Genomic DNA, 27,084 nt, shown 5'->3' on the forward strand with positions numbered 1-27,084 from the left:
CTTTCTCCGGCGTCAGCGATGTAGGAGATTTGATGTTTCAGCGGATTCCTGATATCCACGGTACACTCGTGAAATCGTCGTACGGGAAAACCACACGTCATCGCTACCTCGAAGATGCTGTGTTCCCCGCTCGTGCGCCAAACTCACTTAAATCTTGATAACCTGCCATTGTAGCAGCAGCAACCGATCTAACAACTGCGCCAGACTCTTATCTTATATAAGCGTTGGCGACCGTATCGCGGTATTCTGCATATTTACGTATCTCTGTATTTGAATACGCATGCCTATACCAGTTTCTTTACCGAGCGAGGTGGCGCAGTGGTTAGACACTGGACTCGCATTCGGAAGGACGACGGTTCAATCCCGCGTCCGGCCATCCTGATTTAGGTTTTCCGTGATTTCCCTAAATCACTCCAGGCAAATGCCGGGATGGTTCCTCTGAAAGGGCACGGCCGACTTCCTTCCCCATCCTTCCCTAATCCAATGAGACCGATGACCACGCTGTCTGGTCTCCTTCCCCAAAACCAACCAACCAACCAGTTTCTTTGGCGCTTCAGTGTAGATACCAATCAGTGTAAGCATGGCATATTTTTTTATTTTTAATGATTTGATACGTTTTTTAAAAAAACGTATGTTTTTAAACATTCTTAGGGGGCTTGATATTAACTGAAGGCAGTTTTTCTGTTTCTTTTCCGTAGGTCTGAGGATGGTTGCTGGTCAACCGAAACCAGTTATGGTAGCGACGTGCCCAGTGGCCCGCCTTCGCACAGATAGTTGTAAGCATCTCAGTCCAGAGACGAGTTATCTTGACGTAGCGGTAATAAACTACGTATGCACATACCTTCCTTGTGAATCAGTCTATTAATGAAAACAGGATCAAAATCTCTACAGTACTCGCTTAGATAAGCCTACACATACAGCTAAAAAATGCGAAGGAATTCAATTTAATGATATGTACAGACTAGCTTAGCGCCCGTTGCTTCACTCGCGTAGACTGTATGGCCTTCTTTTGTTTTCTTTAATCGAATTTTTACGTTGTTCACTAATTGCAATACCTTCTAAGCTTTTAACGCTAATTCCGGTGGTCTCGCGGTTCTAGGCGCGCAGTCCGGAACCGTGCGACTGCTACTGTCGCAGGTTCGAATCCTGCCTCGGGCATGGATGTGTGTGATGTCCTTAGGTTAGGTAGGTTTAAGTAGTTCTAAGTTCTAGGGGACTGATGACCACAGCAGTTGAGTCCCATAGTGCTCAGAGCCATTTGAACCATTTTTAAAGCTAATTAAGGCCATTGAGTACGGTCTTTTCTGAAAGTACTTCTGATCAAAAAGCGATTCTGGTAGCTCCGAGTCCAAGGTTCTTGTTAATGATGCCTTTTGCGTTATTTTGGTGATATTTCCTTAGAACCTTTCATTCTCTAACACATATTTCTTGGTATCAAGCCGAGAAGTGAAACGCCAGTTTTCATAGATTTAGCTTTAAAATTTTGTTGTTGTTGTTGTTGTTGTGGTCTTTAGTCCAGAGACTGGTTTGATGCAGCTCTCCACGCTACTCTATCCTGTACAAGCTTCTTCATCTCCCAGTACCTACTGCAACCTACATCCTTCTGAATCTGCTTAGTGTATTCATCTCTTGGTCTCCCTCTATGATTTTTACCCTCCATGCTGCCCTCCAATACTAAATTGGTGATCCCTTGATGCCTCAGAACATGTCCTACCAACCGATCCCTTCTTCTGGTCAAGTCGTGTCACAAACTTCTCTTCTCCCCAATCCTATTCAATACTTCCTCATTAGTTATGTGATCTACCCACCTAATCTTCAGCATTCTTCTGTAGCGCCACATTTCGAAAGCTTCTATTCTCTTCTTGTCTAAACTATTTATCGTCCATGTTTCACTTCCATACATGGCTACACTCCATACAATTTTTTTTAGTATAACGAAATATTTTCTTTTTTAAATTTTCGTCCCCTATTTCACCCCCTTATGGTTTGAATTTCCATAAACAGTGAAACACGTATATTTTATTTCTAACAGAGAAGCCAAATACAAATTTGATAGATGTAGCTTTGAAAATGCTTTGATAATGAAATAATTTCATACAACTTTTCATCCCCTATTTCCAAAAACAGTGAAACATAATTTTTTTTATTTCCAGCCGAGAAGCTAAAATCAAATTTTCATCGATTTAACTTTAAAAATGTTTTCGTAATGAACTATTTCATAAAATAATTTCCATCCCCTATTTCACGTCCTTAGAGACTGAAGTTCCAAAAAGAGTGAACACGTATTTTTTTTATTTGTAATTGAGATGTCAAGTACCAGTTGTAGCCTTAAAATGCATAAGCAGTTCTTTAATAATTATTTACATTCAAAAAAACGGTCACCCACTATTTCACTCCCGTAGGGGCTAAATTTCTAAAAATTCCGAACACGTATTTCCTAACTTCTGGCCGAGAAACCGAATACCATTTTTCACAGGCTACCTTCAAAATTGCCCTAATAGCACCATATTTTCAACAAACTTCTCGTCCCCTATTTCACCCCCTTAGGCGTGGAATTTCGAAAAAACCCTTCTTGAAGCCCCCTATAGTGTAAGATCAGTACCACTCCAAATTTCAAGTTTTCATCCTTAGCGATTTCGGCTGCGAGATGATGAATCAGTGACTGAGTCAATCAGTCTGGACATTATTTTTTATACTGTACATAGAGATTACATTAAATTGTGAATAAGAAATTTATAACTATTAACAATGTAGTCACAGAACAAGTGGATACTGATTTGTGTTCAGGGAAACTGAAAACAACGAATGTATGGACGCCAAAAAGAAATAATTAGAGGAGTAAAAGTAACTTGGTGAATCAAATATCAGTTTCAAAACTAAGCATATAATATTCACAAAAGGAAGTTAACAAGTAGCGTGCATTATCAATTTTTACTCATGGCAGTGGGACATGAACTTTAATGCGAAGATCATTTAGATCTTAGGGTTGCTCATATAGGAATAGAGATATGTATATTGGGAGTTACTGGGAGCATCAGGAAAGCAAAGAAATGGGTCAGATAACAGTCTGGAGTCGATCACGCATTCACAATCCTAACTAACTGAAGATGGGTAGGACATGCAACCAGCCGATTAGATCGTAGATGGACAAAGGAAGTTCTTTGCTGGATTATAAGCGATAAGAAATGACCTAGACAAGGACTGCAAACTGAACATGATTGCATTTATATGAACACCGTATTGATTGCAGCAGTCTGTAAGATGCCTCTATCCGGTTCATCATAAGCATAAACCTGATGTAAACAAACACAAACGCGATGATTGGTCAGAAGCCGTAGCATACGTTTAGTGGTGTTGTTACGCTTTTGGAAGTAGGTCCTACTTACGTATTAGATATCTCATTAGTAAGATGTGTTAAATGAAACTTTAAGATACTCTAACGTATTAACAGCATCAATATTTTTCTTAATCACGCGTGAGCTATGTAGTATTTCAAAAATCGTGTACAGTCACAGCCTGTACAGTGTTGTGCCCTTATTGGCGCGCTGTTGCTAAGCAGTATGAAAATGGCTAAGGCTACTTCACGCTACGTAGTGAAACATGCGTGTGGAACACGGTGAAAAAGGGCCGAGAAATGGCTTGTTCTTGTTGTTTTTCACAAATTTACAGAAAAAAATCGGATTTCAAGTTTTCCGATGGACTATATTTGATACAAATGAGATACACCTACACGCTGAATGTTTAGTGGGACCAGTAACGAAGTAGGTTGATAGTCTGATGCAGTTCAAGAATCGCTGGGCCAAGTCATTCTTTTCTTCGTTCAATTTGAAATACCTCCATCTCGAAATTGTATTATTGCATTATTCACAAGAAAATGATGATTTTTTAATGAATAATGCACGTCTCTTGTTTCTAATTACATACTGCACGAGAAATTCCTGCTTTCATTTTAAATAGAAATTCTTAGTTATCGACATTTTAAGAAAGATTTTTTAATAAGGCTTGTTTCATTGAGAAAACATAACAGTTTAATTTTTAGGACAAAAATGAAAAACCAAATACTCTTTATTTGGACTATGTCCATTGTTTTATACTACAGACGTATTCTCATACGAATCAGAGTGATAAATGTCGAAGAAATATGAAAAACAATCATTTTCACAGCATCGAGCACACCACAAAAATGCTGCATTTTTACATTTGTCACTATACCGTTACAATATGAACCCAACAGCACTGACCTGGAGCCAAGCTGTGGGATTTTTCACGAGAAATAACACTATTATTAAGCTGCCAGACGTACTGGAACTAACGCACCCAGCTTTTTTCACATGGCATTGCCGAATGCTGGCGGAAAATACAACTGCACGTGTTAAAAGAAGAGAAAAAAATGCGGCGTCTGGGTTGCTTCGTTATCAGCGTAGCAGATGACAGTTCCAGAACTGAAACGCATTTCTCGGATTCGGATAAGGAAGGAGCTAAGAGATTACCAGACGACTGACTGTAATTAATACTTTCAGTCGCTTCAGTTGTCAACAATATGGTGAAATCCTTGCAGTATACTTTTGCATCACACATAGCTCGCTCAGAAAAATTACCCTTTGTTTAGGGTAGGAATTTTCATCACTCTTGCTTGTAACTTGAATACCATGTGAGGTGAGAACCAAAGCATTTTATGCTTTCCGTTTGGTCACCTAAGAAGCGTGCCGTAGTGCTGTAGTTCTGATGAGTACTATTGTATTCTCTTTAAAAATTAAATGCCATTCAAAGTTATATTGTTTCTTTGCTCGTCTCCTTTTTACGTCTGAGCAGCAACTCTTCCATCATTGCAGGCTAGGTGGACCAGTTGGCTGGCCAGTGCTGTCCAAATTACATACGCCGGTAAAGCTGTTGCCCTGCATTATCGCTCGGTCTACGAGCATGTAACACAGCAATAAACGTATCCTTATAATCGACCTTGACTGTACTGGACACAGGTTTGCTTCCGCTCCACGTGAAACGAAATCCAATGAGATTCCAGCAAACGCGGAATAATACATGGAGTAATGTTTACATCAAAATATAATAGACACAATATAATACCAGATGATACTAAGAATGTACGATATGTGTAGGGTGTTTACGTCACACTTTCTGGGATCGGACAAAGTGCCCTTGAAACTCAAAGCAAAGTGGCTCCACGTGTTAATCGTTGTGTTACTTGTTTACTCTTGCGTTTATGTCGCATTACTGCACGACGTAATAACAACAGCCCGTAGTGTTACAGAGCTCGCACTCGTAGGCAACGTTTCTGCAAGGTCACACTGCATACCTCCCTAGCGAATGTGCGCACGCTTCTGTGACAGCTCACATCAACTTGTTCCACATGACTGTGGGTTCACCAGCGGTGCATGTCGATCGATAAGAGAACAGATACTACCTGTGGGAGGTGCCACAACTTGTGGTTACGCATCTCTGGCCTCAACAATAAGTTAATCGGTTGCTTGTTTTCAGCGCGTTAATTCGAAAGTCGTTAGAGCAGAGTCATCAGATGCGGCGGCTAGCAAACTTTCGCTCAGACGAGCAATTGAATGGTAGCAGAGAAATGCACTGAATTTTACAGTCGCGTCCCGTGTGAAATACAATAACGATACAAAACAGTAATTCGCAAGTAGCATACGTCGTCGAAGATTGAAGCATTCATGGAACTTAAAGTTGTATGTGAATCTAATGGCATAATTTTGTTACTACAGTTCAATAATCGGTTCCATAAGGGATATAACAAACTAATAGTTACATTCCAGTCAGTTGCGCTTAATCAAACCCACCCAATCTATTATCATAGAATAGTAGTCAAGAAACAATCAGTTAATGACAAGGCGATGAGTAATTATGTGTAAACGAAGTGCACGAGGGAAGACCTCACGAATTGACGTCGAGTACCTATACTACTGCCGTCTTCACACGGCAATGTCAACGTACTAAATAACTAGTTTAGGAGTTACGGTTTGGAAAATTAACGTCACAGAGTCTCTACGAACATGCAGAGCAATACCTAACATGTCAGACATTCTGAACGAGAATGCGAATGTAAACTACTGAAATGGAAGAGCGCGAAATGCTTCTCGTTTCGGGACATAGAGAGCATCATGGCTGCTTGCACAAGGGAAGAATTGTGCGTATTGATTGATGCGTTTCAAGGAGAACGGTTCCCGTACAACGTCAAAAATACAAATTACCACTGTCGCGCAGAGGCTCAATGTTGTATCTTTGACAAAGCGGAAAGCTAGCTTACACTTGTCCATTTCGGGTAAATCGCACGCGTCGGCTGGAATTGCTACGATAGCAGAATATGATCACATCGCGCTGTGCGTGCCGTATGGTGCAGACCATATCAATGTGTAGCACGTTTAATGCCGCGTCCCGTCGAAGGAGGCTTTAGGTCTAGTTTCTTGAGACCGAGAGAATGAAACAACGTCAAGACCTATCGCAATGTGTTCATAAAGCATTTAATAAAACAGATACGTTTGTTAACAAACCAAGTCACAAAACTGATGCAGCGTTACGTAATTTCTTGACAAGCACCTTGTTTTCCATACAGCCAACAACATTAATCATCCATTAAGTGAAGAATCTAGCCAACGATAAAGTTCGCCCTTCAAAATGAAGTTTATATCCCCCTGTAACTACTTAATTCAAACGGTTCTCAGGTCAAGACTATATTGATTATACTTGGACATCACCTACTGAAACATAATGGTTTCAAATACAACCGCAGGTTAATGACTGCTCTCCTTTTAGTTGGAGGAAATATTACATCATTCTCAACGACGTGCTTCAAATGTATCTGTTTTCTTGCACGAGCAGCCGTTAAAGGGAAGAACTACGAACAGTTTTATTTTCTCCCAGTTTGCTGGCTTGCAGCATCAAGATACGGCTGTGGATAGCTGAAGCCTATCGAGATAAGATTTGACAACGTGAGTGACAAGAAATTACATCGGTCTTGCATTGACGCAGAACGCTTAATGTCTTGTACGCTTACAAAGAAAATATCTTTCTGGCTAATGGGCGTTCCGTTTCATTTTGATATATCGGCTGCTTTGAAATGAGCAGTGAGACTAAAGCTTCGGAAAACCCGTTCCCCTTATTTCTGGCGTCGGTACGCCCAGAAAGATGTAAGATGGGGAGAGGAGAAACAGACAATAAGAGGCGAGGGGGGTGTGGAAGAGGTAGAAAAGAATTTTAACTTCTCTTTGAAGAAATAAATGTATGTCGAATCAGGAATCGATCCCTGATCTCTGCCTTTTGCCCACAGAGTTATAAGTGACAGAATGAATGAATCTCACAAAATGATGCTTAAGCTTCAGTCCGCCACTCTCTTTCTTTACTCTCAAAAATATAAAAATTAATGCCTCTTCCGACGATAGTGACGACTGGAGACAGTGTGCAAAAAGCCTTTTACAGCCTTCATCGCGATGTGGTTTCGTGAAACACAGGTACCTTCCTATTTGTTTTCTTAGAGACATCCCAAAATAAAGGGTGCACCAAAAAGAATCATTCGATTTTTAAAAAATCGTTAACTATTATGTTATTTGAGACACGTGCGCAGTGCGGGTCAGTAATAACTGTGCAGCGTGACTTCCGTACTAGGTATGGTGTGGATCCTCCTACAGTACAGAGCATTAGACAAGGGCAAGAACAATTCCGAGAGATAGGTTGTTTGTGTAATGGCAAAGCGCCTTAAAAACCATAATCACAGCCCGATGGAACGAAAGCACATATCTCTGTATGCTTGAGAACTTTCTTTTCCCAAATCTGGACAGTCATTCGAACGACTTCATTTGCCGACAGGATGAGTTACCGCCATTCTGGCATCTGGAAGTGCGGTAATTTTTAAATCAAAGGATTACTGAACGATGGATCGGTCGCACTGGACCATATGATTCAGCCATACATTACTGGCCACCAAGCTGACCGGACCTGACTGTATGTGATTATTTCTTGTGCGGGTTTATGAAAGACTCTGTTTATGTACCTCCGTTACCAACAACAATGCATGAACTGAGACATAGCATAACAGCAGATGTGGAAGCTGTAACTCAAGACAAGCTTGTTGCAGTGTGAGAACAATTTGAATACCGCATTGACATATGCCGTGCATCTCGAGTGGAGCATATTGAAGACCTATGAAAAGGTATGAGAAAATACTTTTGGAATTTCCCGTTCATCAAAAAACAAAATTCATCGTATATGTTTATTAGTTTCGGAAATATAGACGTGCCAAATCGGATGATTCTTTTTGATACACCCTATACATTATGTTTGAGTACTATAGTGTATTTAAGTCGGCATTCCCTGTATCGACAAATATTTTTTAAAGTAATTCTTGGTTTCAGAAATAAATGTTGCATACCTTCTAGACTTATGCTGTTTTACCAGGAAATACAATGAGATAAGAAATGGTTATATGTTGTTGTTGTTGTTGTTGTTGTGGTCTTCAGTCCAGAGACTGGTTTGATTCAGCTCTCCATGCTACGCTATCCTGTGCAAGCTTCTTCATCTCCCAGTACTTACTGCAACCTACATCCTTCTGAATCTGCTTAGTGTATTCATCACTTGGTCTCTCTCTACGATTTTTACCCTCCACGCTGCCCTCCAATACTAAATTGGTGATCCCTTGATGCCTCAGAATATGCCCTACCAATCGATCCCCTTTTCTAGTCAAGTTGCGCCACAACTTTCTCTTCTCTCCAATTCTATTCAATACCTCCTCATTAGTTCTGTGATCTATTCATCTAATCTTCAGCATTCTTCTGTAGCACCACATTTCGAAAGCTCCTATTCTCTTCTTGTCTAAACTATTTATCGTCCACGTTTGGCTTCCATACGTGGCTAAACTCCATACAAATACTTTCAGAAACGACTTCCTGACACTTAAATCTATACTCGATGTTAACAAATTTCTCTTCTTCAGAAACGCTTTCCTTGCCATTGCCAGTCTACATTTTATATCCTCTCAACTTCGACCATCATTAGTTATTTTGTTCCCCAAATAGCAAAACTACTTTAAGTGTCTCATTTCCTGATCTAATTCCCTCAGCATCACCCGAGTTAACCTGACTACATTCCATTATCCTCGTTTTGCTTTTGTTGGTGTTCTTCTTATAGGGAAGTCTGTAGGCTAGAGAGGGAAGTACACAGAACTTTTGACTGATTTCAATGAAGTCCATCGTGAAAGAGCAGTTAGAAACATCGGAGAGAGGGAAAATATTAGCGCGTCGGCAAGATTTAGGATCCCCTAAATGTGAACGCAGGTATAATTTCGAACACTATTCATGTGGGGCAATTTCAACTCTCGAAAATGCACTTTAAGTTTGAAAGAAAAATACTGTGATAACTTTGTCTGATGGTATAACTTATTGCAAAAAGCTTATAAAACTGCACTTAAAAAAAAAGAAACGTGAATCTTATACCATTCTTAATGCAAAATAGTGGCAAGCTCAGGTAACTATGATGGAGGTGGATAGCAATCACACACCCATATCTCCAAACTAAACCACAAAGGCTCGATAATATAGTGATCTGGTGAATGTGCTGGCCAGAGGAGATGCGACAGTTCATCCCAGTGCTCATAAAACCAGTCCTTGACAGTGGGAAATGTGTAAAACGGGGCACTGTCGTCTTGGAACACAGCATCACCATTGGGGACCAAAGACTGCACCAAGGAACTGAATTTATCAGCCAGAATGGGCTTATAAACGTCAGCAGTAATGCGACCTTGTAGAGTAAAAATGATTCCCACGGAATACCACGATATGGCTGCTCATATCATCACCGACCAACCAGCATGTTTCACTCTTGGGACATAAACTCGACCAGAAATTGGAAACAACGTGAAACAAGGCTCGTTGAACAATGACATGCTTCCATTGCTGGATACTCCAGGTTTTATGGCATCCACCACACGAGTGCCAACAATTTGCCCACGTTCGAATTTACCAAGCTCCGACATAATGCACTAGCAACTACACAGAGCGCTTTTTTGACCGAGACGCACATCTGCAACGCGCTGAGGACATTGCATGGGTGAAGCTGGAAGTCAAATACAGCAGTGCAACCTGCAGGCTTGGTCAGCACCTGCATTTATGTTCAGGCACGGATTTCCCTCGGTGTTTCCATATTTCTGGCCAACCGCTATAGTTACTGTTTTAGGTCATCTACTTTTACTATTAATTCCTTTAACTGAACGTAGTTCTTACTGAGGCTGGATCAGTCGCGCTGTTCATTGATTATAGCTTCGTCCGCAAACTTTACAGGGAAGTTATTCGAAACTTAACCGATTTCTCCATTTTCAGCTTCTGGAAAATGGCAGAAACTGCGACATCCCTCTTAAATGATTTTCGCAAGCGTTGAACAACTTAAAATAAATGGTTGTTCAATAATTTGAATACACCAGGGTACCCTGCTCGGTCTTTCTGAAAACAGCAATTGTCTGAAAGCTAAAGGAGACTTTTCTGAAAAACGTGAGGTCTCTGGCGCCATTTTACCTAACCTAAAGCAGAAATTTTGCCTTATAATTTGCTGCTAGAACTTGAATATTTTCAGTGTCCTAAGTCAGCAGCAATTTCTCAGAAAAATTAGAGCACAAGATTCTTCATAATAAAAGTAATTTTTATCATGACTGCCAACCTTTAAAAACAAAAAATCAGGAGATCCAGTTTCAAGAATCAGGAGGTACGAATGGTCAAGAACTGCGTCTCATTTTAAGTACTGTCCGAGACAACTGATGTGAGTCTTTCCCTACGACGTCACAAAACTATACAAAGGATACAAAAACATAAATGAAAGGGCTAGAACTACCCAAAACTTTAATTCCATACCCATTATCTGTTGTGTAGCCCAAGTAATCGGTACTAGATAGGGATGTATTTCGGTTTTAAATGTAAACTTGTGATTGTCGTAAAACAGTATCCACCACATAATTTATGACTAAACACATGAAAGGTGTAGACCTACGCTCGCCAGAATGTAAACAACGGCCCTTCCCTAGACTCGATAACGCACTGAAACTGTTACAAATATCGCTTTAAAGAAAGAGAGTTACTTTTTTTGACATAATGAAAATCAAAACATCGAATCAAAATGCTACCGAGTATGACAGATAACATATACGAGAAATGCCCGCTTATACAAACATAAAAAATGACACTCATAATCATTCACTCTAAAAGTTTATACCGATTATAAAAACATTGAATAGTAAGCAACTTCACTTGTGCACAGTGACAACACAATCCATAACAGCGCAATACTCGTAGTATATATAACATATTTACGTTTCTTTAAGACTGGCGTGAAATAGGAAAAATAATAGTTACGAGAACTGTTTAAATATAGTAACATATTGTCCTTGCTACTACAAAATATTTAATCAGGTGAACATCCGCAAAAGAGGAAAGTACTTATAAAATACAAATACGCTTCAGTTGCCAGTAATTTTCTTAATTTGGAGCGCAATCAGTTTCGAAACTTCAAGCTCCATCTACAGGTACCACCAAATAATTATGAGAACATAAATATGTCACACTCGGGCCAATCAGTCACGGTGGATCACACTCACCTCAGTCTTTAAGCTTCTAAACCCGTCATGGAATAAATTAAGCAAACTGCTGGCAACTGAAGCGGATTTTTATTCTATAAATCCTTGCTAATAGTCGTCATTAGCAGTCTTAAGCGTTGGGACGTCTATATCCCATATTTCTTTGGTGTTACCAAATAGCGAGAAGCTTCCGAAACTCGGAGAGAAATGCTACCGACCAAATCACCTTCTTCTCCGTTCCAAGGGCAGCAGAAGTAACTACTTGCGTTTCCTTATGCATCACATACGTTGTTTTGAAACATTACTACAACACTCAGTAATTCTGTAGTGAAACGTTTATGCCCTAGCAAAGTACACATCATTTAGAAAACATTGGATTATGAATATCAAGGCTATCTTGAAATTTTATGTTGAAAATTTGCATGCAATATTTCATGATTTTCGTTTACAGGAGAATAAATGTTTCTAATACCAATTTGTTACGTTTTTCTCAAAATTTGCCATCCTGATAAAACAACTCCTCAAACAGAAATTTAGCTTTGAAAATGTCAAGTTCACGCGAAAACAAGGAGGATCTTTTTAGGTTCAGGGAAGCATACGTGACTCTTCACTGAGTCTCAAAATAGTTAAATTTAAAATGTGTGTGGTAGTGAAAGAGTATTACTGAACATAATGAAACTCATTTTTTGATCTTTTATTTTTCAGTTATATGCTGCCGGTAAGATAAGATACAGCAGCCACATGGACTATGTTCAATGGTACCAGAATATAATATGTGCATACTGTGGAGTTGTAGTGTTAGTGATTTGTGACAGTGATCGGCTATCGGATAGCGCTCAATAGACATCACCGTGAACGCTCTGTTTGACTCTGCATGCTGTAACTCTACTGAGTTTAGAGGTCAACAGTGTTGCAACATTCATTCTACGGTACTACCATGCCCCAGCGAGTAGTACGTACTCCTGCTGAACAACTTCAGCCATTTGAATGGAATCACATTGTGGGCATTCAAGAAGCTGGATGCAAATATCAACGGACTGATGTACATGTTGGGCACAACGTATCTGTGGTGTGTTGGTGCTTTCAGCAGTGGTCTGTGAAACATTCTCGGACCCATTGTCCAGGGTCTGGACGTCCGTGTAGAGTCTGCACAGAATGCCGTGGTCGACAGATGCGTGGACGGCAGGGCATGGGGGGAGGAGGGGGGGGGGGGGGGGGAGGTCGTAGTGGTGGCGGCTATGGGCAGGTGCTTTAAGAGAAATGCCAAGAGCTCAAGAGCTGGAGGGGAAGTGCCATTCCAGACTGAACCCTACGCTCACATTTTTTTGTAAATATTAAGTGCCCCCCCCCCCCACCCACCCCGCTATGCCCGCACGTGCACGGCGACAATTCAAAGAGATCTGTCACCTCCGCTTTTGTTAGTATATAAGAAGAGTTTAGCCAAAAATGCAGCGACTTACTTTCACCTGGCTTGTTAGCCATTTGTAACATTCAGGAAGTGTCATGAATGGCGACTTTTGAGTAAAACATACGCATTTCTGTTGCTGCCATGCTAAAATTTGTGTCTTTTGCCAAAACATATCGGAAGTTACACAGACTCACCTCGCTAGCATGTCGTGCTGATGCAACTGCAAGGGAATTCTGAAACAGTGGTTTATGAGTGTATTAAGTGAGGAGCTGAGGAAATGTAAGGTCAGTATTTTATGAATAAGCACGTACTCAGTAAAAAAATACATATGTAATGTGTTCACTTATGTTGTTCCAAAACCCGTAGCATTCATCGTTTCACCAGCTATCTATGGCACTTAAATTACATTCTTTCGTCGAAAAAGTCTGTAGTTAGTGGAATAATACTGTAGAAAATGAAGCTTTGCATAATACCCATATGGCAAAATACTCTCCTCATTGTGTGCTACCATTCACTCTGGCTTTATCGCAGCCGCGGCGCGATCGCATGTGAGTGTGCTACGTCGGATCAGTTTTCTTGAGGCTGGTGACAGATACAGACCTCCACCCAAGTCTAAAGAAAAATTCAATATTTTAGCTAAATTCATATGCAGCAACGTACCATGTAATATGCACCGAACGCAAAATCATAGCTATCCCTATTTTTCATTGAAACTTTTTCGAATTTCGCGTAGTGTCTTACCTCCACGTAAATATCAAAATAACTGTGACCAATAATGAAATGATAGGCACATCATAATGAACCTGACATATAAAGCTACAATTAAAACAAAAATGATTCTTTTTTAACCTAATTGCTGCAGTAAAATCGTTTGAGAAAGATTGCAGGACGTGCGCTTCGATTCTATGATCGCCGACTGGCCTAAAGGTAGAGAACACTGTCGGACTCCCAAACAGACAAATGAACTCTCCCAGCGCTTTGGACGAAAACTAGTCATTACGCATCGGCCACTGCACCCCGCGCAGACTTTTACTACAGACGCACATCCAGATCGACGAATCGTGCGAGCAGGCACCTGTTGCACCTGCTTTGTTGCCAACGACGATTGGGAACAGTTTGCTTTCAGTAGGACTAAGATCACGTACTCTTCTGGCCAGGCTACCACTGTCTCCAAGATACCACCAAGCTCAGCTACTGTGGAATCTCACCCTGTTGTCTTCAATGATGAGAGTAAGTTCAGTCTGTATATGACTGATGGACGTACACGTGTACAGCGTAGCCCTGGTGAACGGCCTCTTTTCGAGTGCATTTGGCCACGACACACAACTCCCGTCTCAGGCTTCACGGTCTGAGAGTCCATCAGCTACAATTCGGGCTCACAATTTGTGTTTCTGCAAGACAAGGTAACCAGTGCCGACTACATTGCACAGGTTGTTATCCCTGAGATACTGGCATATCTTCAACAAGAAGATGATGTGGGAAAAACGAACACTTAAATCTTCCCTTGCAAGCTCTGATTTCTCTTATTTTATTATAATGATCATCTCTCCCTATGTAGGTGGGTGCCCACAAATTATTTTCACACTCTCAGGAGAAAACTGAAATTTCGTGAGAAAATTCCACCTCAGCGAAAAACGCCTTTGTTTTGATGATGTCCACCCCAAATCCTGCATCATTTCAGTGACACTCTCTCCCCTATTTCGCAATAATACAAAACGTGTTGCCCTTCTTTGAACTTTTTCGGTGAACCCCGTCAATCACATCTGGTAAGGATCCCACACCACGCAGCAGTATTCTAAAAGAGGACGGACAAGAGCAGTGTAAGCAGTCTCCTTAGTAGAGATGTTACATTTTCTAAGTGTTCTGCCAGTAAATCGCAGTCTTTGGTTTGCTTTCTCCACATAATTATCTATGTGATCGTTCCAATTTAAATTATTCGTAATTGTAGTCCTAAAGAATTTAGGCGAATTTACAGCTTTTAGATTTGTGTGACTTATCGTGTAAAAGAAATTTAGCGGAGTCTTTTCGGTGTTCATGTGGATGGCTTTACACTTCTCATGATTTAGAGTCAACTGCCACTTTTTGCACCACACAGATATCTTGTCTAAATCATTTTGCAATTTGTTTTGATGACCTGACGACTTTACATGGCGGTAAATGACACATCATCTGCTAACTGTATAAAAGGACTGCCCACATTGTCTCCTAAATGGTTTACGTAGATGGAACAACAGAACACTTCCTTGTGGAACGCTTGTGTTTTACTCGATGACATTCCGTCAGTTATTACGGACTGTGAGATTTCTGACAGGAAACTACGGACCCAGTCACGAAACTGAGACGATACTCCACAGGTACGTAATTTAAATAGAAGCCGCTTCTGAGGAACGATGTCAAAAGCCCTCTGGAAATCTAAAAAATAGAATCAATTCGACGTCCCCTGTCGATAGCACTCACTATTAAAAACAGCTAGTTATGTTGCATAAAAACGATTTTTTTCTGAATCCTATTTCCTTTCTTAAGTGTAGGTGTGACTTTGGGTATGCGAGCGGTTCTACGAGGATTGAAACTTTAATAGTGGCAACTATTTATCTACAGCTCGTACAAAAGAGATACGTGTTTCAAAGTTTTACTGACCTTCAGAGTAGTCGCCAACACTGTGTGCAACCCGTTGCCAGCGTGGTGGAAGTCGTAGGATACTCTTAGCAGTGCCAGTTGGGTTGACAGTTCGAGTGGCGCGGTCCATTGCCCAATGAATGTGTAGCAGTTCTGAAGCGCATGCCGTGAAGTGTTTCCTTCAGTTTAGAAATCGAGTTGAACTTACGAGGGCTTAAGTCAGGAGAGTACAGCAGGTGGTATAGCACTTAGCAGCCCCATCAGCCAAACAAAACAGTAACAGCTTGCACTGTACGTGCTTGAGCTTTGTCCTGCGAAATGATGGTCAGGTCCTGCAGGAAGTGTCATCACTTCTGTCTATAAGCTGGTCGAGGGTTGTATCCCAAAAATGAACAGCATGTATGTGTTTCCTAACTGATACGCAATTTGTGAATTGAATTTTAACATGCTTTGTAATGGGCCACTCTCAGCAGATAAATATTATGGGAAGTTAGTTGTTTTCATGTTTGTCGGAAAGTAAACTTGTTACGTCAGAGTCCACGTCATGGGCACTCCTTACAGAGTGGATCTTGTGCAAGATGAGAATTATGTCCATGTAAGGCCAAGTCACATTTTTGGCAGTACAGTAGAAGCGACGTATGTGGGGAGAAGAATTACACTCCAAATTGCACCAACTTTCTGAACCTAAATCATCTGAAATTAAATACAGTGTTCTCGTAATACATGAAGCTAATGGAGCGTTCTCGCAGACGCCGATACTATTGTTTCACCGACATCGACAATCTATAAGACTGTTCACATCAAATTAGGTTGAACTTTTGTAAACCATGTTGTTGTTGTGGTCTTCAGTCCTGAGACTGCTATGATGCAGCTCTCCATGCTACTCTACCCTGTGTTACCCTCTTCATCTCCGAGTAACTAGTGCAACCTACATCCTTTTGAATCTGCTTAGTGTATTCATCTCTTGGTCTCCCTCTACAAGTTTTACCCTCCACACGTCCCTCCAATACTAAATCTGCGATCCCTTGATGCCTCAGAACGTGTCCTACCAACCGATCCTTTCTTCTAGTCAAGTTGTGCTAGAAATTCTTCTTCTCACCAATTCTAGTCAGTACCTCCTCATTCTTCTGTAGCGCCACATTTCGAAAGCTTCTAATTTCTTTTTGTCTAAATCATTTGTCGCCCATATTTCACTTCCATGCATGGTTACATTCCATACAAATAATTTCAGAAAAGGCTTCCTGACACTTAAATCTATACTAGATGTTAATAAATTTCTCTTCTTCAGAAACGCTTTCCTTTTCATTGCCGGTCCTCTCCGACCATCATCAGTTATTTTGCTCTCCAAATAGCAAAACTCATTTAATACTTTAAGCGTCTCATTTCCTAATGTAATTCCCTTAGAATCACCGGATTTAATTCGACTACATTGCATTATCCTCGTTTTGCTTTTGTTGATGTTCATCTTACATCCTCCTACCGAGACACTGTCCATTCCGTTCAACTGATCTTCCAGGTCTCTTACTGTCTCTGACAGAATTACAATGTCGTCATCAAACCTCAAAGTTTTTATTTCTTCTCCCTGGATTTTAATATCTACTCCGAACGTTTCTTTTGTTTCCTTTACTGCTTGCTCAATATACGATTGAAGAACATCGGGGATAGGCTAAAGCCCTTTCTCACTCCCTTCTCAACCACATCTTGCCTTTCGTGCCCCTCGACTCTTATAACTGCCTTCTCGTTTCTGTACAAATTGTAGATAGCCTTTGGCTCCCTGTATTTTACTCCTGCCACTTTCAGAATTTGAGAGTATTCTAGTCAACATTGTCTTCAGCTTTTTTTAAGTCTACAAATGCTAGAAACGTAGGTATGCCTTTTCTTAATGTATCTTCTAAGGTAAGTCGTAGGGTAAGTATTGCCTCGCGTGTTCCAACATTTCTACGGAATCCAAACTGATCTTCCCCGAGGTCGGCTTCTACCAGTTTTTCCATTCGTCTGTAAAGAATTCGTGTTAGTATTTTGCAGCTGTGACTTATTAAACTGATAGTTCGGTAATTTTCGCACCTGTCAACACCTGCTATCTTTGTAATTGGAATTATTATATTCTTCTTGAAGTCTGAGGGTATTTCACCTCTCTCATACATCTTGCTCACCAGACCGTAGTGTTTTGTCAGGGCTGGCTCTCCCAAGAGTATCAGTAGCTCTAAAGGAATGTTGTCCACTCCCGGGGCCTTATTTCGTCTTAGATCTTTCAGTGCTCCGTCAAATTCTTCACGCAGTATCATATCTCCCATTTCATCTTCATCTACGTCCTCTTTTATCTCCATAATATTACCCTCAAGTACAGTGCCCTTGAATAGACCCTTTGTAAGCCATTATCTACTGAATTTCATTGAAAACTAAGTAATAATTATGTAAAATTCTAATTCATAATCTTGTCATTAACCTCAGTCATTGTTACATAGACTAGGATCCTGTACATTCCCAAATATAAGAAAAACCGAATTTTAGTAATCTGTTAAATAAAATATGTTTCAGAAATCACGCCTGTTTTGTTTTCTTGAAAAATTGTCTAAATTGTTCTGTAATGATGCCTCAGTAAGTTAGCCAATTTGATCTTACAGCAATCAGAAGCAGAAACAATAATTATGGTTATTTCGGTATAAATTTCAGTCATCAGTTGCAAATAAATTTTATTTGACTGAAATATATCCTGAAATAATAACACTACAGCCTCTGAAAATTTTAGCTATGAATATAATAATAAATAATTACAGTTTTAATTAAAGTACTAATAAAACAATTTTAATAAATGATATTGGCAGCGTTTTCTGTAGCTTGCTTGATAGCTCATATTTCAGCGTTACAGCCGCGCTTACTTTTGATTGCTTTTATTTCAAGCAAACAATTCCATATTGAATAAAATATCCTCAGTTTTAAAGCCCCGTCAATTCGAATAAAATTCTCGAGGCTTTAGAACACATAGTTCATAATCAACTTATCAGTTAAATAACCTCAAATAGCATTCAGGATGAATATCAATCTGGCTTCCGGGAAAATTGCAGCATGATGACTGCTTTTATAAAAGTGACTGACGAACTGAAACCAGCTATCGACAAACAATAGGCGAATATTACGTACTTCTTGGCTTTCAGCAAAGCTTTCGACACTGTCGATTTCTGTATTCTACTTACTAAGCTAAAAAGTAAAAATTTTTCTTCAAGTGATATACAATGGTTACACTCTCACCTTACATACCATCAGTAATGTGTAGTGATCCGAACAAAGAGGTCACAATGGAATAATGTAGTATCAGGGGGTCCCACAAGTATCACTAATGGGTCCACATGTTAATGATCTGTCGACTGCTATCTCCCATTGCAAATATCATTCATAAGCTGATGCGCAATCAAACATATGTCGTTCTGCTCCCATTCTAATAAAACAAGTATGTCAGAATTTACGTTCTGGATGGCTATGCACAGATTTGTTGGGATTGTACTTAGGTAAGTGAAAGCCAAACAAATCTGCGCATAGCCACCCGGAACGTAAATGCTGACTTACTTGCTTTATTAGAATTGTGGCACAACATAGGTTTGAAATGTAACCCATCTAAAACGCAAGCAATCTTAGACGCTCACAAAATACTTATTACTCTTCAGTTTGCAGAATGTTTCCCACCCCTAAACCTAAGAAGCACAGAAATCACATTTTCCTCTTCTACAAACAATTTGGGGATAATTGTGGACCGTCACCCAGACTGGACCGATCACACAACTGCAGTCTGCAAGAGGGTGTCAGCATTACTTCATTCATTACAGAAATATAAAAAAAGTATTTCCTCTCCAGCTTAAAAAGAAACTCACAGAACCACTAATACTCCCCATTCTTGATTATAAAGATCCTAACGCGCCAGTAAGCGTAGAGATTATCATACCCTGTATTTACTGTACTGTCTTCTCAATCATTGAACTCCTTCCTAATTATCTTAAACCCTTACACTACTATCTGAACAACACAGCAGAAATACTCGTTCACAACAAAGTAAAATACTCTCTGTATCACCACACAACACTTACATGTTTTCTAAATCATTTTCATTATCAGGAATCCGACTTTGTAACAATTTTCCTCAAAATATTAGAGAAATTAAAACGCTTTGAAACTTCAGAAGACTGCTAATGGCTCTTCTTTCATCACAGTACAGCTCACTCTACCAAACCTCCCTCCCCCACCACTTTTCCTTCCCATTGGCTGCAGAGTTCTCTATTGAAATTCTCTTCTTTCCTAGTAACCGTTGTCACTTTCATTTCAATCCTCTCTTCTTTCATTATGCACTTCACTTCTTCAAATTCTAAACAAGGCTTCAAAAGTGCTAAACTAATCAATATCATTCTTCATGCACCCATTATTTTATTATTATTGTACTTACTATTATTGCTATTATTGAGTTTTATGTAATAACTAATTAATATTCTTAATTCCTCCATTATTTTGTCATCGCTGCTAGGGTAACTATTATTATTATTATTATTATTATTATTAGTAGTAGTAGTAGTAGTAGTAGCATTGCGAATTATTATTTTTATTAATAATGCAAATCATTATTATTGTGACTTATGTAATCTTTTTTATATGTGTTTTTGCACGTTAAATGTAAGAAAGGACCTTAAGGTCCTAATATGATCAGTCTAAATACGCCGTAAATAAATAAACTAAATAAATGAAAGTGCTGTGGGAGTTTGATGTTCCTACTACCTCAAGGGATGAGGATGGGGATAAGAAATGTCCTAAAACAACCTGTTGGTTGTTTCGTTTCTGTATTTATTTGACTTGGAATACTTTAAAGGCAGGGAGCGCAGTTTGTCTCTTATTTTAGGCTGATCAATTTGTTAACTAGATCGCGAGAATGAACACTACAGCGAGCCAATAATTTTGTCGTCGTGTTTCGGAAACTAGGACCGTGCTTCACGGCTGAATATCACAGATATATTTTAACATCCTCTCTGGATGCCGTATGGTGTAAAATAGCAGAGAATGAGACATACACTCCTGGAAATTGAAATAAGAACACCGTGAATTCATTGTCCCAGGAAGGGGAAACTTTATCGACACATTCCTGGGGTCAGATACATCACATGATCACACTGACAGAACCACAGGCACATAGACACAGGCAACAGAGCATGCACAATGTCGGCAATAGTACAGTGTATATCCACCTTTCGCAGCAATGCAGGCTGCTATTCTCCCATGGAGACGATCGTAGAGATGCTGGACGTAGTCCTGTGGAACGGCTTGCCATGCCATTTCCACCTGGCGCCTCAGTTGGACCAGCGTTCGTGCTGGAAGAGCAGACCGCGTGAGACGACGCTTCATCCAGTCCCAAACATGCTCAATGGGGGACAGATCCGGAGATCTTGCTGGCCAGGGTAGTTGACTTACACCTTCTAGAGCACGTTGGGTGGCACGGGATACATGCGGACGTGCATTGTCCTGTTGGAACAGCAAGTTCCCTTGCAGGTCTAGGAATGGTAGAACGATGGGTTCGATGACGGTTTGGATGTACCGTGCACTATTCAGTGTCCCCTCGACGATCACCAGAGGTGTACGGCCAGTGTAGGAGATCGCTCCCCACACCATGATGCCGGGTGTTGGCCCTGTGTGCCTCGGTCGTATGCAGTCCTGATTGTGGCGCTCACCTGCACGGCGCCAAACACGCATACGACCATCATTGGCACCAAGGCAGAAGCGACTCTCATCGCTGAAGACGACACGTCTCCATTCGTCCCTCCATTCACGCCTGTCGCGACACCACTGGAGGCGGGCTGCACGATGTTGGGGCGTGAGCGGAAGACGGCCTAACGGTGTGCGGGACCGTAGCCCAGCTTCATGGAGACGGTTGCGAATGGTCCTCGCCGATACCCCAGGAGCAACAGTGTCCCTAATTTGCTGGGAAGTGGCGGTGCGGTCCCCTACGGCACTGGGTAGGATCCTACGGTCTTGGCGTGCATCCGTGCGTCGCTGCGGTCCGGTCCCAGGTCGACGGGCACGTGCACCTTCCGCCGACCACTGGCGACAACATCCATGTACTGTGGAGACCTCACGCCCCACGTGTTGAGCAATTCAGCGGTACGTCCACCCGGCCTCCCGCATGCCCACTATACGCGCTCGCTCAAAGTCCGTCAACTGCACATACTGTTCAGGTCCATGCTGTCGCGGCATGCTACCAGTGTTAAAGACTGCGATGGAGCTCCGTATGCCACGGCAAATTGGCTGACACTGACGGCGGCGGTGCACAAATGCTGCGCAGCTAGCGACATTCGACGGCCAACACTGCGGTTCCTGGTGTGTCCGCTGTGCCGTGCGTGTGATCATTGCTTGTACAGCCCTCTCGCAGTGTTCGGAGCAAGTATGGTGGGTCTGACACACCGGTGTCAATGTGTTCTTTTTTCCATTTCCAGGAGTGTATTTGTTAGCTATAAATATGACACACGCGTACGTGGTGGAAGCCGCGGGTAAAACGCTAGTTCTAAAATGGTTCAAATGGCTCTGAGCACTATGCGACTTAACTGCTGAGGTCATTAGTCGCCTAGAACTTAGAACTACTTAAACCTAACTAACCTAAGGACATCACACACATCCATGCCCGAGGCAGGATTCGAACCTGCGACCGTAGCAGTCCCGCGGTTCCGAAAAGGCTAGTTAATAACAAACATCAAACAATGGAAACTCCAGGATGAAATGTAACTATATTGTGGAAAGGAAAGTTGCTACTCACCATAAAGCGGAGATGATGAGTCGCAGATAGGCACAACAAAAACTGTCACAAATTATCTTTCGGCCAGTAAGGCCTTGTTGTTGTTGTTGTTGTTGTTGTTGTTGTTGTTGTCTTCAGTCCTGAGACTGGTTTGATGCAGCTCTCCATGCTACTCTATCCTGTGCAAGCTGCTTCATCTCCCAGTACCTACTGCAACCTACATCCTTCTGAATATGCTTAGTGTACTCAACTCTCGGTCTCCCTCTACGATTTTTACCCTCCACGCTGCCCTCCAATGCTAAATTTGTGATCCCTTGATGCCTCAAAACATGTCCTACCAACCGATCCCTTCTTCTAATCAAGTTGTGCCACAAACTTCTCTTCTCCCCAATCCTATTCAATACCTCCTCATTAGTTACGTGATCTATCCACCTTATCTTCAGTATTCTTCTGTGGCACCACATTTCGAAAGCTTCTATTCTCTTCTTGTCCAAACTAGTTATCGTCCATGTTTCACTTCCATACATGGCTACACTCCAAACAAATACTTTCAGAAACGACTTCCTGATACATAAATCTATATTCGATGTTAACAAATTTCTCTTCTTCAGAAACGCTTTCCTTGCCATTGCCAGTCTACATTTTATATCCTCTCTACTTCGACCATCATCAGTTATTTTACTTCCTAAATAGCAAAACTCCTTTACTACTTTAAGTGTCTCATTTCCTAATCTAATTCCCTCAGCATCACCCGATTTAATTTGACTACATTCCATTATCCTCGTTTTGCTTTTGTTAATGTTCATCTTATATCCTCCTTTCAAGACACTGTCCATTCCGTTCAACTGCTCTTCCAAGTCCTTTGCTGTCTCTGACAGAATTACAATGTCATCGGCGAACCTCAAAGTTTTTACTTCGTCTCCATGAATTTTAATACCTACTCCAAATTTTTCTTTTGTTTCCTTTACTGCTTGCTCAATATACAGATTGAATAACATCGGGGAGAGGCTACAACCCTGTCTCACTCCTTTCCCAACCACTGCTTCCCTTTCATGCCCCTCGACTCTTATGACTGCCATCTGGTTTCTGTACAAATTATAAATAACCTTTCGCTCCCTGTATTTTACCCCTGCCACCTTTAGAATTTGAAAAAGAGTATTCCAGTCAACATTGTCAAAAGCTTTCTCTAAGTCTACAAATGCTAGAAACGTAGGTTTGCCTTTTCTTAATCTTTCTTCTAAGATAAGTCGTAAGGTCAGTATTGCCTCACGTGTTCCAACATTTCGACGGAATCCAAACTGATCCTCCCCGAGGTCTGCATCTACCAGTTTTTCCATTCGTCTGTAAAGAATTCGCGTTAGTATTTTGCAGCCGTGGCTTATTAAACTGATAGTTCGGTAATTTTCACATCTGTCAGCACTTGTTTTCTTTGGGATTGGAATTATTACATTCTTCTTGAAGTCTGAGGGTATTTCGCCTGTCTCATACATCTTGCTCACCAGCTGGTAGAGTTTTGTCAGGACTGGTTGTCCCAAGGCCGTCAGTAGTTCTAATTGAATGTTGTCTACTCCGGGGGCCTTGTTTCGACTCAGGTCTTTCAGTGCTCTGTCAAACTCTCCACGCAGTATCGTATCTCCCATTTCGTCTTCATCTACATCCTCTTCTATTTCCATAATATTGTCCTCAAGTACATCGCCCTTGTATAAACCTATATACTCCTTCCACCTTTCTGCCTTCCCTTCTTTGCTTAGAACTGGGCTGCCATCTGAGCTCTTGATATTCATACACGTGGTTCTCTTCTCTCCAAAGGTCTCTTTAATTTTCTTGTAGGCAGTATCTATCTTACCCCTAGTGAGATAAGCTTCTACATCCTTACATTTGTCCTCTAGCCATCCCTGTTTAGCCATTTTGCACTTAGTCAGAATTATACGGCAAACACACACACAGCCAAACGCAACTCACACACAAAGTAACGAACGGTCTCGTGTGTAGATGCGAAGCTTTCATGCATTTCTCACAACTCAGTAAGTGCTCGGAATGCAAGTCATTATTTTAATGAGAAACTGTTTTATCCATTTCTGCCAGTCGCGTAACGCCCACTGGTTAAGACAGTTAACAGTGACCAAGTACGTGTTGCATCTACGGAGGCTTCCAGGTGTACAACCGAGTTGATGTTTCCACTTCATCCACAATATTTCCACGACTAACCCTGTCGTGTAGTTCATGTGCTGTTGTAGTGTGCTCGTTGACTGGATTCCAGCTTGGCTGAACTTCCGGAAGTATAACCAATCACGCCGAGAAAACTTGGGAGATAACATCATCTTGCATCTGTTTGAGTAAAGCCGTCGCAAGAATCATGGTGACCAACAATTACGACAAACAAAACAGAAATAATCGGGCCACGGGCGACGTAAGTACGCTGCTGGCCCAAAACTGAAATAAGTGCTACTCACACACAGATTCGAGAAGCTGCAGCGCTGCGACACGCGGAACAGAGCATAGAACAACGAACCTTGTGAGGAAGGCAGCGAAGCTGCAACCAGCAGCAGACACAGCAGAGCCGCACGCGCCATCAGCAGTACGTAACGCTGCCACAGCCGACGGTCAGCGCCCGCTCTATCCTGCACGCCCGACTGCGCCAGGGACCTTCTCAGCCTTATCGCGACCCATGTTGGAGGCAGCTGATGGCGCGATACGACACGATAGCGCCAGCGATAGACGTACGGTGGGCGGTGCCTCTGTTGAGCAGGTACGGCAGGCAGCGTCGCATTTCTACATCTACGTGACTACTGTGCGATTCGAGCTAAGTGCCTGGCAAAGAGTTCATCAAACCACCTTCAAGCTACACTGAAGCGCCAAAGAAACTGGTATAGGCATGAGTATTCAAATATGGAGACACGTAAACAGGCAGAATACGGTGCTGCGGTCGGCAACGCCTATATAAGACAAGTCTCTGGCACAGTTGTTAGATCAATTAACTGCTGCCACAATGGCAGGTTTGAACGTCGGCGCACGAGCGATGGGACTTAGCATCTTCGAGGTAGCGATGAAGTGGGGATATTCCCGTACGACCATTTGACGAGTGTACCGTAAATATCAGGAATCCGGTAAAACAGCAAATCTCCGGAATAGCTCCGGCCGGAAAAAGATCCTGCAAGAACGGGACCAACGACGACTGTTCAACGTGACAGAAGTGCAACCCTTCTGCAAATTGCTGCAGGATTCAATGTTGGGCCATCAACAAGTGTCAGCGGGCGAACCATTCAACGAAACATCATCGATATGGGCTTTCGGAGCCGAAGGCCCACTCGTGTATCCTTTATGATTGCACGACACAGTTTTACGCCTCGCCTGGGCCCGTCAACGCTGACACTGGACTGTTGGTAACTGGAAACGTGTTGCCTGGCCGGACGAGTCTCATTTCAAATTGCATCTAGCGGATGGAAGCGTACGGGTATGGAGACAACCTCATGTATCCAAGGACCCTGTATGTTAGCAGGGGACAGTTGAAGCTGGTGGGGGCTCTGTAATGACGTGGGGCGTGTGCTGTTGGAGTTATATGGGTCCTCTGATACATCTACCACTCTGACAGGTGATACGTACGTAAGCATCCTGCATGATTACCTGCATCTATTCATGTCCGACGGGATTGGCCAATTCCAGCACGACAATGCCACATCCCACATGTCCAGAATTGCTACAGAGTGGCTCCAGGAACACTCTCCTGAGTTTCAACATTACCACTGGCCACCAAACTCCCCAGACATGAACATTCTTGAGCATATCTGGGATGTCTTGCAACGTGCTGCTCAGAAGAGATCTCCATTCCCTATTACTCTTACTCCATAGACAGCTTCGCAGGATTCAGGGTGTCACTTCCCTCCAGCACTACTTCAGACATTAGTCGAGTCCGTGCCACGTCGTGTAGCGGCACTTCGGCGTGCTCGCACAATGTTGGGCATGTGTACCAGTTTTTGTTTGGCTGTTCAGTGTATTTCTCTACCGTTTCGCTCTCGAACAGCGCGCGAGAAAAACTGACACTTAAATCTTTCCGTGAGAGCTCTGGTTTCTCTCCTTTTATTATGCTGATCATTTCTCACTATGTAGGTGGGCGCCAACAAAATATTTTCACATTCTGAAGAGAAAGTGATGGTTGAAATTTCATGAGAAGGTCCTGCCACAACGAAAAACGCCTTTGTTTTAATGACTGTCCTCCAGTTCACGTAGCATACCCGTGGCAGTCTCCCCCCTATTTCCTTTTGATACTCAAGTGGATGGCTTCACACTTCCCATTATTTAGAGGCAACTGCAGTTGCCACTTTTCGCACCATACAGACATCTCGACTAAATCGTCATGCAATGTGTTTTGATCGTATGATGACTTTATAAGACAAGAAATGACAACATCACGTGCAAACAATCTACGAGGTTATGTTATCCATTTTTATTGGAGAACACCGCAACTGTTTTCGAGAATTACACTGTATGAAATACGGCAACCATCCACAAGTGGCGACTGTGGCTGCTTACTGTATTTCCTACAGCGTAACCTAAGAGGGATGCGCAGATTGCCTCCTAAATGGTTTTTGTAGTTCAGGAACAGCAGACGGACTGTAACGCTACCTTGGAGAACACCAGATATTAATTCTATTTTCCTGTGTGAAAAATATGGTTCGGATTATTGTTATTTGGAGTGACTAAAAGACTCAGATCACATTTACG

At 41.7% G+C, this 27,084-nt stretch overlaps 1 protein-coding gene across 1 annotated transcript in view; it reads right to left on the reverse strand.

The window, feature by feature from the left end:
* LOC126283082 (uncharacterized) overlaps positions 1–24,990 on the reverse strand; it is a 62,017-nt gene extending 37,027 nt beyond the window's left edge. Inside the window, exon 1 of the mRNA XM_049982245.1 lies at positions 24,875–24,990. Within this exon, the coding sequence (XP_049838202.1) occupies positions 24,875–24,935 (61 nt within the window). The 5' untranslated portion in view covers positions 24,936–24,990. The remainder of the gene's footprint in view (positions 1–24,874) is intronic.
* Between the last annotated feature and the right edge of the window lie 2,094 nt (positions 24,991–27,084).

The sequence above is a fragment of the Schistocerca gregaria genome, chromosome 1 (assembly GCF_023897955.1).
Source record: "Schistocerca gregaria isolate iqSchGreg1 chromosome 1, iqSchGreg1.2, whole genome shotgun sequence".
NCBI lineage: Eukaryota > Metazoa > Arthropoda > Insecta > Orthoptera > Acrididae > Schistocerca > Schistocerca gregaria.